We start from the raw sequence: 14,386 nt of genomic DNA, 5'->3' as shown, positions 1-14,386 counted from the left end.
AGGGGCGGTGCGAGGGAGAGGCGGGACGCGGAGGAGCGCGGCGGGGCTGCAGGGAAGCACCGCGGGACAGTGGAAGAGCGCCGCGCCATCGTCCCCGCGGGTCCTGCGGCGCACGCGCGGACTCCAGTCACCGTCCGGGCTCCGTTGGGGGCGGCTGCTCTCGCCCGGCCCGGCCCTGCCCGGCCCGGCCCCGCTAGTTGCGGCGGGCGGGCGCAGCCATGGCGGTGCGCGGAGTGCCGTGCCTGGCCTGGTGCCTCCGCCGAGTCGGGGCCAGCTGTGATTGGCTGCTGCTGGAGGCCGGCACGCAGGTGAGCCGCGCTGGGCTCCGGCCCCTCCGAGCGGGCGGGTGGGCACGGCTCTTGGGGCGCACTTTGCGGGGGTCTCGTTGTTTCTTACAGCGCTTCCCAGCAGGGAGAAGCACCGGCTCGTCGCGCTTAAGCCGCCGTTCGTGGCCGTTCGGAGGGGCCGCCCTCCCGCCTGGCCTCCCCGCCGCGCCGCCCCGCCGCGCCGCCCGAGCGGGCCCCGTTCAGCCCCAGTAACGCCCGAGGGCGGGGAGGGCGGACCCAGGCGCTTGAGTGGCCTTGGCCAAGGCTTCGCTTGTTTTTATCTTTAAATTCTTAGGTCGTATTTAGGTAGAGTTGTTCATGTGACGGTAACGTAAGTGAGGACGGAGAGGGTCCGTGGCCTCATTAACAAAGCGATGCTTTGACGGGTTTAAGAGTATGTAAGGCATTCAGGTGTAAACGAGGTTAAATTGTTTTGGTTATGTTTTGGTGCGGTACAGGAATAGCCGTTTTCTCAGAATCGTGTTTTTAAATTGAAAAATGGGTCCTGGTACTCTTCCCTAAAACCCAGCAGGGGAAGACGTGTCGTGAGGTTGGGGCAGTATAAAAGGATTGCTGTTCTGCTGGTCAAAATCAGATAGGTAGGTAGGTGGTGTGGGTAATGCTGTGGCCAAGGCCTTGTGCTCACACACTGCGAAAGGCGCCCATCCAAATGTATGGCTTTTTTACTCTCCCATCATGGATTTGAAGCCCTGAGATGTGCAGATCTCCTCGGTGAAGGATTGGAGGTAACACAGCTTGCAGCCAGTATGCTGATAATTGTGCAGAGAATCCAATTTGGGATGTTCCTGCTCTGATTGTCTACATGGTGGTTGTCATAGGCAGCAGGGAGGCTGATGGCATTCTGGTGCTGTAGGTGTGCCAGACCACAGAGCACAAACTGCTTTTGCTGGAGATTTAAATCACTATAATAAAATATCCTGAGTTGATAGGGACCCACATGGATCATTGAGCCCAACTTCTTACTCTGCTCAGGACAGCCCTAAGAATCACACCGCATGACTGAGAGTGTTGTGCAAACACATCTGGAACCCTGTCAGGCTTGGTGCTGTGACCACTTTGGTGCCAAAGGGCAGTGCTGAGGTGTGGGGATGTGCTGTGACATGCCAGTATTGCTGTGAGCAGCACTGAACTCCAGCAGGCGAGTGGTAACTTCTTGGACCCCTGTGTGCTAAATGAACTTGATCAAGGGGAAGTTTTGTGACTGGCCCTGCTTGCTCTCACTCATATTGGTGTGTGAGGTCTTGCAGATATATGTGACTGGGCATTGAGGATGCCACCACAGGGATAAATGTAAAGCTGTTTTTATGTTTGAATCCTCATGAAGAGAGGAGTCTTTATCCATTCGAGTCTTTGTTATCTTTTACATATACAGTCCATGCTGACAGAACACTCTAGGAAACATATAAGAAGTAGGCATTAATGTGGTTAAGTTTGCTTTTGTCATCTTAGTTTGCTTCCTTGCCTTTGGTTATGACATGGAGGTCTGAGTTCTTGCTCTAAACTCAAGGTGAGAACTGCAGTGTACAGATGAATTAAGAGAAGTGTGCAGAGGAGGCAGCAGAGGGAGGGAGAGCAGGGATGTGCTTTAAATGGCAATCTGAAATGAGATGAGATTTAATGAGATACTGTGCAATAGTACAATTAAATTATGTCCCTTCTTCCAGAAGATACTATTAGAGTCTAATACAGTTATTTCGATCACTTTTGCTACTGGGTATGAGCTGCATGTAGCTTAGATTCTGACCCATAAGATCGATGGTGTGATTTACAAAAGGATCGTGTGTTTAGGGCAATGTCGAGTGTGCACTTGTTTTTGATGGCAGTTTTCTGGGCTATCTTTTCCTGTATCTTTCCTGTTCACAAACAGTTGAACAGATGCAACCAGCAAAAGAAGAGGGTAAGAAGTAATCTTGAGACCCACACACAATAGTGCTGATTTGAATAAATGATGTTTGGTTAGGTAATGTCTGAGCTGAGATACAGATGGTTTGTGAGTGGCTTTGAGCAGCTTTGCTGCTGAGGAAGATTTCCATGAAACCAAGGTTGTAATGTGCCTCAGAGAAATCAAATTTTCCTCAGTGGGAAAGGAAGATAATACTTCAAACTTTGTAAGCATCCATTTTCTATCTATTCTTAAATTTAAATGAAAAAATTCATACTATGCCAGACTTTTTGGAAATCACCTTAAGGTGTTGATGTAGAGCTTTGCTGTACTTAAATTGAAATGACGTAAGCTGAATTTACCATAACATTACTGGTTGCAGTAACAAAACTACTTTTTTTTTAGGTGACTATAGGCCGAGGATTAGATATCACATACCAGCTGGTGTCAAAAACCTGTCCCTTGATGATCTCTCGTAAGCACTGTGTCTTCCAGCAGAATGCAGAAGGGCAGTGGACTGTCAAGGATAACAAGGTACAGAGACCAACTGAAGACCTTGTACTCTGAGATTCATTGAATGGAATCCATTGTTTTGGATCTAGCAGTGTATGGGCTATGATACAGTATAAGTGTGATAGAAGGTCCATGGGAATGTGTCCTGCCTGTTGTGCACTTGCATCAGGAAACTTCAGTCTGCTGCAGTTGGGATGCAAAGTGTATTACTTTCTGTATGTAGATCCACCTCTTGGTTTAGCATTTTTCAGACCAGTGTGGCCTTGCCAAGGGCACTGTGCAGTGAACCTGTTTGGTGTTGCTTTCTTAGAAAATATCCTATATGAATTTTGACATAGGATTTTATCTTTTCAAAAGGATAATATTCTTGTAGTGCTAATGAAAAGATAAAATGCAACTCCTTATTGTAGTGACACAATTGCTTTAAATATAATCAACAAGAATTTAGTGTTAGAAAAACCATGCTTCCATGTTGTATTCAACTGAGTTTCTCCTGAAAGTTCTCAGCTGATTATGATAAAATGCTGATGTCAGAGTTCCTCACCTAGGTCTCACTTTGACTTCAGTAATCTGTTTTTTATATCATGATCTCTCCATTTTCTCATTCAGTCTGAAAACAGTGAAATAAGTAATTTGCTTTAAAACATCACTGGTAGAACAAAAATGTTCAACACATCATGCAGTTTTGAAGGGGTCGATAACAGACTAGTCCGAAAGGAATGGAGTGGCTGCTATTAAAATTACACTGCTCTTAAACAAAACCCTCTTGTAGTACATAAAAACATGAAAACTTAATGTTACTGCATGATAGGAAGCATCTACCATAGATTAACTATTAACACTTACTATTTTCACTGTTGACCAGTTGGTCAGCTTGTTTCATTGAATCTCATTGAGATGTCAGTTCCTAGTGCTTTTGCAGTTCATCATGAGCACAGACAGTTTTGCTGTTTTTGAAAACTATTTCTTGAGCTAGTTTTGAGGCCTTTTCTGTGCTTTTAACATTATCTCTAGGAGAACATTCTCCATCTTCTTTATAGTCTCCTTGTATTTAGGGAAAACTTTGTTTTCTTCAAGGAGTATGACTAATGCTTCTTTTTCTTTCCTTTTTTTTCCCCTGGAATTTCAAGTAACATTAATTGCCAAGAATAATTACTGTAGTATTCTATATTCCTGAGAATGATCTATTGTGGAGTCTTTTTCTTAGTGCTTATTTCTGAAGCTTTTATGCAAGTTTTCCCCCTCAGAGTTCATTGTTTTCCTTATACACAAGCACATATGTCAAAATGTTGTTCTTGGTGCTTGTACAGAAAATCTGTAATGCAAGAATAATGTCCAGTAAATAATACAGTGCTGTAATAAATACAAAAAACTGGATATTACAAGGTTATTTAAAGAGATTGAAGCACTGAAGAGGTTGGCTGTGTTTATTTACAGTTGCCAGAAATAACTTTCAGAGGACTCTGTAACTACATATTAAATTTTGGTGATTCTGTGTTTATTGGCAGAGTCTAAATGGAGTCTGGCTAAACAAACAGCGCTTGGATCCGTCAAAAGTCTATCCTATTGCTGAAGGAGACCATATCCAGTTGGGAGTGCCTTTGGAAAACAGAGAGACTGCTGAATATGAATACGAAGTAATTAAAGATGAGTGGGAGAAAATTAAGCCCTTTTTAGCCCAAAGAAGTGACCTGGGGAAAGCTAAGAGTTCACGAACTAAACGTAAATTTAGCTTGGAGGAATTGGAGACATCTGGATCAGAAGGCCCTTCAAACTCCAGATGCAAAAGAGACAGAATGTCCTGTGACAAGGAACCTTTAGATAAATCATGGAGACAGGCAGAAGAGGCCAGACGGCTAACAGAGAAGATGGATGTCAAGCTGCCTTCTCCTGGACCCAGTGATGGGGATAGTGGTCCAGTGCATGGTAGCGCTGTTCACTCCAAGAAAACTGTGACTGTGCCCCAGAAGGACCAGAAAGGCTCCAGTCTTGCAGAGTCATGGACTGGCTTGAAAATGCTGAGGAAATCTCTAGTAGATACAATGAAATTAAAGGTCAAAGTGCAGGAGAAGCAGACTGCAGTTCTAAATGTGAAGCAGAAGCGCAGGAAGTGTGATCAGAAAGAGATCCTGGTAATGGAACAGGAGCTGCAGGAGTTGCAGAACCAGCTCTTCATGGAGCAAGAGCACCAGCAGCAGCAGGTGGAAGAGCTGGAGAGGACATTCTGTAAAGAGCAGCAGAAGCTAGAGGTATTATGGTAGTAATAATTTCGGCCTGTGTCTTCACTTTTATGGAATGCCTTGTATAAGGCATTGATCCAAAATAGCTCTTGAACTATACAGTAACATAAATAGTGTTGGTGTGAATTACTCCTGCTAAAATTTCCGTCGAAGTATTTAACTTAGCATGTAACACAGTGCATGTGCCAAAAGAAAGTGCAGAGACAGAAGAGATTTGGCTGCCTGGGGAATTCAGAAAAAGGTGCAAAACAAAGCATTTCGGTTGGTAAAGCATCTTGTTTTTAAATTAAAAGAAAAATTAAAGTCTTTGCCTGATCTCTTGTGCTTATAGAGAGGACAAGTTGAAAAGTAGTCACTTTAAGTGTGAATTTCTTTCAGTATATGGCTGAAATAATGCAGTTTGCATGACAAATGCACTGCCTTTACAATCAATGAAATACTGCATGCCTTAATCCCTGGAGGGAAGGAGATTCTTTTCCTGCTTTCAAAAACCCCTGTCTTGCAATCTCTAAGTACCTTTAAGCAGTAAGTATATACAGTAAGTTGCTTTTTTTGATAATAGACTGAAATCTGTTTGAATTTGAGATTGCTCAAAATTTGGTTTAAAGAAAATGAGGATTCATCTTGGAGTGAGTCTTATAATTTATTAGTTGATTCCTTAAAGTCTGCTGCTGAAGGCAAGATACCAGTATCAGAAGTACAGAAAGATTGGAGTTGTGTCCTAAGAAACAGTGGGACGTTTACCTGGAGCTTGAGGTATCTCTGACCTCTTTGAATGTGCTCAAAGACAGTTGCAGCTTTTAAACTGTTGCTGATCTTTTTGCTTTTATGAATATACTGGTGCCCCTTGAGCTAGAATATTGTAGAGGTATTCCAAATATGGAACTATAAATTATATATCAATTTTAACTCTTCACAATAAATGATAGCTCTATTTCTGTTGTACACATGTAACCCTAGAGTGGAACATCTCGCTGTTTGTTGAAAATCAGTGTTGTTTCTTTAAGTATATCTTCTAGAGTGAGTGTGCAGAATAATAATTTTCTGCCTCTTAGGTTCTTCAAGTAATTTTTTTTTTGTCCCACTTCTTAACCCACCCCAGGGAGAAAAGTGTGAACAAGGGGAAGAGAATCTGAAGGAGCAGCTGGCCCAGGTCCTGCAAGAGGCAAGTGATTATGAACCTAGCTTTGGTCAAACTGTGTAACTCAGATATTTAAATCTTTCCAAGTGCTGTAACCTCTTGGTAGAAGACAAAGACTTTGCTTTAGGTGACTGTAAAACCTAACTGAAGTGAAAGATCAGCCTGAAAGAGGGAATGCAAAGTGTGATAGCACTGGGAAGGTCATACATAACTGGTAGTGTATTCCAATTTTAAGTTAGGGATAAACTGCCTTAACACCTCAACTCATATATATTGCTCTTCTAGGAGGAGCATAGGAGAAATGATTATACTGAACCTTATGACTATGACCATGAATCTTTAATAGGATAGCTTGTAATGGTACTCTTAAAACTTCTGGAATGGTATTGTTACAGCATCGTGCTTTGATGGAAGAACTGAATCGTAATAAAAAAGATTTTGAGGAGATAATTCGAGCCAAGAATAAAGAACTGGAAGAAACCAAGGTAAGGAATAACTGCATTCTTAGTTTTATTCATAAGTGAAACACAATACACTGCAGCAGAGGAAATGGTTTATTTAACATTTCTCTTGGCTCTGCCTGGCCTCCTGTAGTGCAAAATTTCTGTGTTTTGAGATGGCAGCTGACTTTGGTTTGCAGCACTGGGGGAGGAGGCACCTTGCCCTTTTCATAAATTAGTGTCAAACAGTTGTTACTAGATTTTTATTGATCATAAAGAAAGCCCAAAGCACTTGAACGGTGCGTTGTAGAAGAGAAATGAGCCCATTGCACTCTTCCTTTGAAAACAAACAAAAAAATCAAACCAGAAATAACAAAAAAAAATTCACTGACCAACCAAAAGTGTTTGAAAAGTGAGGTGCTTCATTTTCAGTTGAAGTGCATTCAATTAAAGCTGCATTGTGACAGCAGTTCTATAAAGGAGTATAGGACTGAAGCAACATGGAATTTGAATAATGAATGAGATAAGCCACAGTTCTTCCTGCCCTTGACACAAAGTGGTGAGTGGAAAATAATTAAGGAGATCTTTTCCTGTGTCTTACTTCTGGAAATTATCACATTATCCACCACTGACAGTTTGCTTTGTTTTCTTAATGTCATCTTTGGAAATTTGTTGCTGTTTCAACTATAGCTTCAATTAGATGAATTTTCCTGTTACTTTTTAAAAGATAGAGCAGGTACCTAGCCTCATCAGTCTAATTTAACTCTTAGCAAGCAAAAAAAAAATTATTAGGTTGTTAAGTGCAAGTAAATGTTTTAAATTCTATTGCTTCCTTTTTTTTAGTATTTGAGGTGTTTATTCTGTTGGGTGTTTTGCTTTTTATATCAGACACCAAAAAAATATCAGTTAAGGCCAAACTCTTGCCAGGAATAGGTTGAATAAGATTCTGTAAAGATTGATCAGCTGGTAGTTTCTTTAGACTGATGGGAATTTTGGTAATGGTTGCTGTTCTTCCTTCCAAGTTCTCTGTAGTGGGTGGGAATATTCTCGATATGCTAAGACTACAAAGAGGAAAGAGGTTACAAATCTGGGTATATGATAGATACCCACTCCACTTGACATGTGGAGATTTACAAAATTATTTTCTTCCCCTGCACAAACACTTCCTACCAATTGAGAAAAATCTTACTCTTTGATACACAACCACATGTACTTTTCCACTAGGAGGAGAAGGAAAAGGTGAGAGCCCAAAAAGAAGAGGTGTTGAATCAGATGAATGATGTGTTGGAGAATGAGTTGCAGTGCACGATCTGTTCTGAGCACTTTATCGAGGTATGTTTAAATGGGTTTGCCAGTAAAAAAGAGACTTGAGAAGCTTTCCATAGTTCTAGTGATGCAACATTTAAGCCCTTATCTTTACTTCACTTGTTTAACAGTCCCAGCAGACCCACAGTGAGTTCTTACGGGAAAGAATTGATCTATTCTGTCTGCCCTAACTCTTCTTTGCTTGACAACAAATTCAGCTTTAATGTCTCTACCTGCATAGACATGAGTGCTTAATCCTAAAATGCACATAAGTTTGGAGCACTTGTGTAGGTTTTTGAACTGGTGCTCTGAGTTGGTGCTAACAGCTGCTTGGGGAAGAATTATTTTGTAGTGGACTTTGCTTTAAGCTGACTGGTCTGTTTGAGGTTTAGATACATGGAGAGATTAGTAAAGGAAGGGAGGTACAGTATTCCTGGGATGTTTATATTGTTTAGATAAACTCTTTGAGAAATTGGCCAGTTTTCATTTGATTCTACAAGTAATAGCTTATGCTTGTCATGTGGACTGTTGTTTTTATTCATATTTTGCTAGAAGGTCAGTTTCATTACATTATTTTTTACTATGGGAAACCTGATGTGTTAGCCTTGTTATAATTACTGAAGAGCTACCTGAAATTTTAGTTTCTGGTTTCTCAGTATATTAAGATGTTGTTTTGCAGTATCTGAGTTTTTTTCGTAATTTATCCTTTTCAAATTGGGGTAACTTGTAATTTTGTCTGTTTCTGACTTGCTATCACTTACAGTGACTCCATTAACTGACCTGTAATCTGGCCTGACCTTTGGCATGGGAGAGTTTGTGTGTGATTCCTGCAAAGGCCCTAAAAACTTTGGGCTCTCCTGTCCCTTTCCCTATACAAAATACTCCTCTAGTATTTCCCTGCATTCAGTCTATTTTTGCTTGACAGTGCCTGTGCGAGCATGCTGTGACCAGTATCCTTCTGCTGAATTCCACAGGCGGTCACTCTGAACTGTGCACACAGCTTCTGCTCCTACTGTATCAATGAGTGGACAAAGCGTAAAGTGGAGTGCCCTATCTGCAGGCAGGAGATCAAATCGAAGACACGCTCTCTGGTGCTGGATAACTGCATTAACAGGATGGTAGAAAAACTGGATGTGGAAATGAAAGAGCATCGCCTGAGCCTTATCAGAGAGCGGAAAGGTGAGAGGTGGGTGGATGTGGCATGATGAGTACCATCTCTTATTCCTTCTGTTTTGTACAACTTTCTTTGGCACCTATATACCAAGAAGATGCTCAGGAAATGCTGCAGAAACACGAAAAAAATAATAATGAGATCTCCTGACTAACTAGCTTTACTGCACCGTAAAATAAAATTAGTGCAAATTTTGGAAAAAGACTTCGGTATGAATTCCACGGTCTGGTGGGGCAATTTAATTTAACTATGCTAAAGGCTATGCATTCAAAGAGATCACTTAATAAAAGCAAAAATATATAGAATGGTCCTTGAAAAATTTACCAGGCACTTTTGATTAAACTGTGGAATACGTAATTATAGAAACGCAGCAGACCTGACAAGAAGCTCTGAATTCTTTTCTGTGTGCTAGATTTATGCAGGAAATCTCTGAAAGAGGCACTGGTATATCATGTAGGAATATGGCTGAACTGACAGTTGCTATGACATGTTTATTTTTGTGGAATTGAAGCCACAGTGGCTTACAGGCATAACATCTTGCCTAGTTGTTGCTAAAACACTGTGCATGATGGAGATTGCTTTAAAAAGAACCCCAGTATGGATTATTCCTAGTCTGCTTCCTTCTTCCAAATTTCTTTCTAGAGCACTTGACACTGGTATCTAGGTGCTGAAATGTAAATGTCTGTTCCTGCTACCCCTTAAATTTCTATTGCTGTGTTCTTTTAAGTAATTGTCTTGTTTTCCCTTCATAGAGATAAGTGCATGATCCTTAATTTTGCAATGTATCAAGAAAGAAAGGTGCTTCTGAAACCTTTCAGATGTGCCATGGTGACATAGAATGACATCATTAAGCAGTGCTAGTTCAAGCCTGAAATTATAACCTATGTAATCCTTTCAGTCTTTCCCTCAGGAAATGCTGCATTGCTGAGAGGCTGCCTGGCTCAGCTACAACAATTGCTTTTACCTCTGCAGAACTGAGGCAGCCCTTGTGCAATGCATACATCTGCAGAGTGCCACAGCACTCCTGAAGTGTCTCCTCAGGTAGCTAATGGGCACTAGCTGAAGTGGTGCCTTCATTGGAGCCCATTGTGTGCTAAACCAGGGGTCTTCATCCTTGTTTGAACAAGAAGCAAATGAGTTCATAGCCTACCTTCAGAAATAACTACCAGTAGGAAATCATTTAAATTTACTGTGACACACTTCAGCTGGAAGGTGAAATGGTCTTTTTGTGCAGTGATGGAAACATTTTGATTGAAATGAAGATTAACCGTTTGTCTATTTAAAATTAATTCCTAAGAAATAAACTTGTTGAAAGAAGAATGATGTTGCAAGTGGCACTTGAGAAGCTGTCAGGGCTTTCCAAGCAACCTTTCTTAGTGTCTTAGTAGCCCCGCACTAGAAAACAGCTTGCGGTCTTAAATAGATGATGCTTTTGATGAGGCTGTAAATGTCCTGAGCAATCACTACTTGTTTGAGAGCCCCTTACCAATTTTTTCTTTCCTTTTCTTACCTGGCAAGACACTGAAATAGTTAGCCACTTCCATTGCTATTTGTGCGCCTGTGAAGGAGTGGAGAATATCTCCTCCTCATCTCTGTTACCTTAATAGGAAAAGACATATAGAACACTTTAGAACACTTAAGAAAACAAGCAAACAAGTAACTCCCATACCTTTGTTCTTTTATGCTGAAAACTGAAAAGGCATATGTCCTTCATCTTGAAAGACCTATTGCAAATTGACAATGAGAAACTAAAGTATAGTTTCAAAGACAAGTAGTAATTTAAAACTTGTGGGTACAGTGGTCACAGCTAACTTTTGTATCTGTGTGTTTTAAATGCAGAGAAACAAAATGTGAAGGCGAAACCAGCCACAGACAATAACAACAGCATCCCTTCTTCCACCTACTCCATCTTTATAATGAGCAGTTGTGACAGCGAGGACTCTGAGAGGGATTCTTCCTATAGTGAAAGCTACTATATTATCTGAATGTTGTTACTGCAGACTCATTGCCCCTATGCTGCCTAGAACCAGCCTAATGGTGTTTGGTTGACTGCTGCTGGAGGAGTAGACTGGGCACCTGGAAGGACCTGTGAAGAGACTGGAGCTGTAAACAAGCAGAATTTGGAAGAAGGATCTTGTTTCCCAAATAAATGCACAGAAGCTTGATCTCTAAAGCAAAACTGGATTTGTGAGAGAGCTGACTGCCATTATGCTAATTGACATACAAACCTTAAACTTCCACATTAGCTTGTGACCTGCTCAGTGTAATGAAGTAGTTTGTATTGCATCATTGCCCTTTCCTTAGTGAATTACATGTTCACATCAGCATCCGTTATTTCAGGCAGCAGAGGGAATGTCCCAAGCCTTTCGAAAGCTTGGCCATCCCCACCCACAGGCGGGAGATAGGTATATCAGGAAAAAGTGCCAATATGAGTTTTCCTCTTGAAGTTCATATGGCAGCTAGAGTCATCCCAGGCCTTTGGCTTTAAAGATAATAAAGGGTGGGATACAGACACTGTTGGCTGCAAGTGCATTGTAAGCTAGCTGCTGGCCTTTGGCTGGCTCTGTTTATGTAGCCCATTTTCCATTAGATAGGGATGAAGGAGATTAAATCTTCCAGAAGTCTTTAGCCAGTGTTCTTTTCATGTAGTGTCTTTGGTTTGTTTCCTCTTGAGGCTTTTGCATAAAGGGTTTTAGAACTGGGAAGCAGCACATCCAGAAATTTTTAGCAATGAGTTAAAAAACATATAATCAGCAGCAAGAGAGGAACCTCTACCTCTTCAGGTGTGCTGCTCTCCAAGTTATTGAAATGTCCTATTGGCAGGATAGGAAAGGAGTATCTGTAGACAACACAAGGTACAAAATGAAGCACTTTGTTTTATTGTCTACAAGACATCACTGTTGAGCTGTGGGTACTACCCTCACAGCAAATCACTCATTCATAAGAAACTCATCAAGTCTTGCCTCATCCTATCATGTATTTGTCTATTGAGTTCCATTTTCTAGTGACTTATGCTTTTGACTTAGCTGTTACATGGAAAGGACTCTTACACTGTGAGAACAGAATGGGGAAACCCTTCTCATCTGTAATATTTCCTTGGCTCTTTGTATATACCTTTTTGTTTCTATGTTTATTTTGTTTAAGAATGAAAATATAAATCCATATATGCATTAGTCTTCTTTGGTGCAGCCACTGAGATGAATGTCTTCTAGTTGTCTTTAGACTTTTTTGAGAAAACAGACTAGCTCATTTAAAGACTTTGCATCATGTTTTGATTGCTGTATGCAGTGTGACTACTTTAAAGTTATTTGAAAGATTTTTGTGTTCGGGAACTGATCAAAGACAACCCAATCATTCAAGACTGTGACTACCCTAATGCTAATTTAATAGCTACAATCATACCTCTTACCTTCTTCCAACAAGAATGATGCCATTAAAAAGGTGCATGAATGATGTCCTAAGGAAGTAGTGTATTCTGATAAATTTGATCAGTAGGGTTTAAACAGGGGAAGCCTGATCTGTGGGCCATGCGACTTGCTTAAAATTTTAGTGGAAGGTTTCTTTTGTGAAGAAGACATTACATCTTCTGTATTCTTTCTCTTTTCATGTTCACTTTCTGTATGTGCACTTGAGAGTTTCTTTTGTGAATAGATGCTTTCTAGAATGTGCAAGAGAAGAGCATTCCTCAAAATGCTCATGAAGTAGGCTGATGTGGAACAGGTGTTTCTGATGGAGTAGAAGGAAAATACTCTGATTACATAGGACTGCAAATTCTTCCACTGTGTATCTCTTCCATAGTGCTGTGCTTTTTTTCTCATTTCATTTTGTAAAATACATATTTATTTTATTATGTTGGTGTTTATGCATATTGCAGAAAAGGATAATGCTTCCCCTGGTAACAGAGTGGTAATCTTTGGCTTGATTTATTTTCATTAGAATATGAAGAATATAAGTGGTGTATTCCAAATTATTTTCGCTCTTACTGGTAGTAGCACAGTGTGTAAACGTCCAGAGAGAGGTTAAGTATTAATACTGTCCACTTACAAAAGCTTTCCACTGATAAAAGCAGACCTGTGTATCTGCAGTCTGCTCTCCTTTGCTCTGAGGTCTGGATCCTTTCTTCTACTTGGTTCTACTTGGATGTGCCCTTGGAGATGTTATGCCCTGAACTGTTACCTGTCTTGGGATGGCATCAAGCATTTCCAGATGTCAGGTTACAACTGAACTAGTCACAGATGACACAGGGCAGGTTCAAGGCTTGCTGTTTTCCCTTGGAAGGCAGTTGTCAGGTAGCGTGATAATCAAACACTTTCAGAGCAATATATTGTCAGCATCAGTGGAAGAGTTGGGAAGGGGTGCTAGTGAAAGGGGACCATCACATGTTTAACTCATACAGATCTGTGGAGTCCAAAATCAATCTTGACAGTCTTGTGCATGAAAAATATACCACATGTGTGGTGAGCTTGTCACAGGCAGAGTGGGAGCTTAATTATTAAAGAAGCCTTCCCATTAAGTCATGAAGCGCAGACAGGGCCCCCTTGCTTTCTAAACTCCTTCTCAGAGAGGAGCCTGGATGCGGTTGGATCCAATCTTAGCTCCAGACTGTCAGTGGCTTATGTGTAAAGGATTATATAGGTGTAAATGAACTTTTACACAACTTTGTTTTGGAGGATTTAAGGATGGCAAACCAGATATATTAATATGTATGATTTATTATGATAATGGTGGACAAAAAGATCTTAATCAGAATTATTTACTACACAGTATAGGAGGTAGAACAGCTCTTACTGTGCACTATGATGCAATATTGAAGCAATTGTTTTAAAGCAATTGTATTAAAGCCAGGAAAAAAACCACAGTTAAGTAGAGATAATAGTCCACAGTGATTGCTATAGGTGAATAATAATTTCTTTTGCTCAGTCATGAGTAACCTTGAGCAGCATCCCTAGTCAAGGGAGAAATCTCCACACATACACTTCAAGAAGGGGTATGTTAGAAGACCCTGCCCTTAAAATTTGGGACTGGGCTTTTACAGTATGAAGTTATTGACTGTCAATCATAGGTCTCCAGGCCAGCTGTGTCAGCTCAGTAACTTTAGATAAATTATCAGTAGTATCACTTATTTGTTCTGGGTATTTTACCAGGTCTACCACATCTTCATCTCACTATCAGGATGTTTAATTTCGGGACTGATAAGTCAGATTGGTTTCAGCATTATTGAGCACCAAAAGCAGCATGATGACCCCTTCTTCATTTACCACGTATAGCTTTTCCAATAGTCATTGTTTGAATTACTTTTCCCATTCCAGGCAAGCATCCTGCTACACATCCTGAGCAACAACTGTCA

At 40.8% G+C, this 14,386-nt stretch overlaps 1 protein-coding gene across 2 annotated transcripts; it reads left to right on the top strand.

Moving 5' to 3' along the window:
* The first annotated feature begins 14 nt into the window (after positions 1 to 14).
* RNF8 (ring finger protein 8) lies at positions 15 to 12,212 on the top strand. 2 transcript variants are annotated; one of them, XM_014878052.2, is made up of 8 exons: positions 15 to 308; positions 2,635 to 2,763; positions 4,251 to 4,991; positions 6,085 to 6,147; positions 6,519 to 6,608; positions 7,788 to 7,895; positions 8,843 to 9,047; positions 10,879 to 12,212. In XM_014878052.2, exons 1-8 carry the CDS (start codon positions 219 to 221, stop codon positions 11,022 to 11,024), a joined length of 1,572 nt encoding a protein of 523 aa, XP_014733538.1. In that variant the 5' UTR covers positions 15 to 218; the 3' UTR covers positions 11,025 to 12,212. The 2 variants fall into 2 exon arrangements, with proteins under 2 accessions (XP_014733538.1, XP_088017423.1); XM_088161297.1 differs by having other exon boundaries at positions 16 to 308; positions 8,843 to 9,054.
* Positions 12,213 to 14,386: the final 2,174 nt, after the last annotated feature.

This window comes from Sturnus vulgaris, chromosome 3, assembly GCF_052056855.1.
Source record: "Sturnus vulgaris isolate bStuVul1 chromosome 3, bStuVul1.hap1, whole genome shotgun sequence".
NCBI classification, from domain to species: Eukaryota; Metazoa; Chordata; class Aves; order Passeriformes; family Sturnidae; genus Sturnus; species Sturnus vulgaris.
Note: the sequence above shows the minus strand (reverse complement) of the source record. Positions and strands in the feature narration are given on the sequence as shown.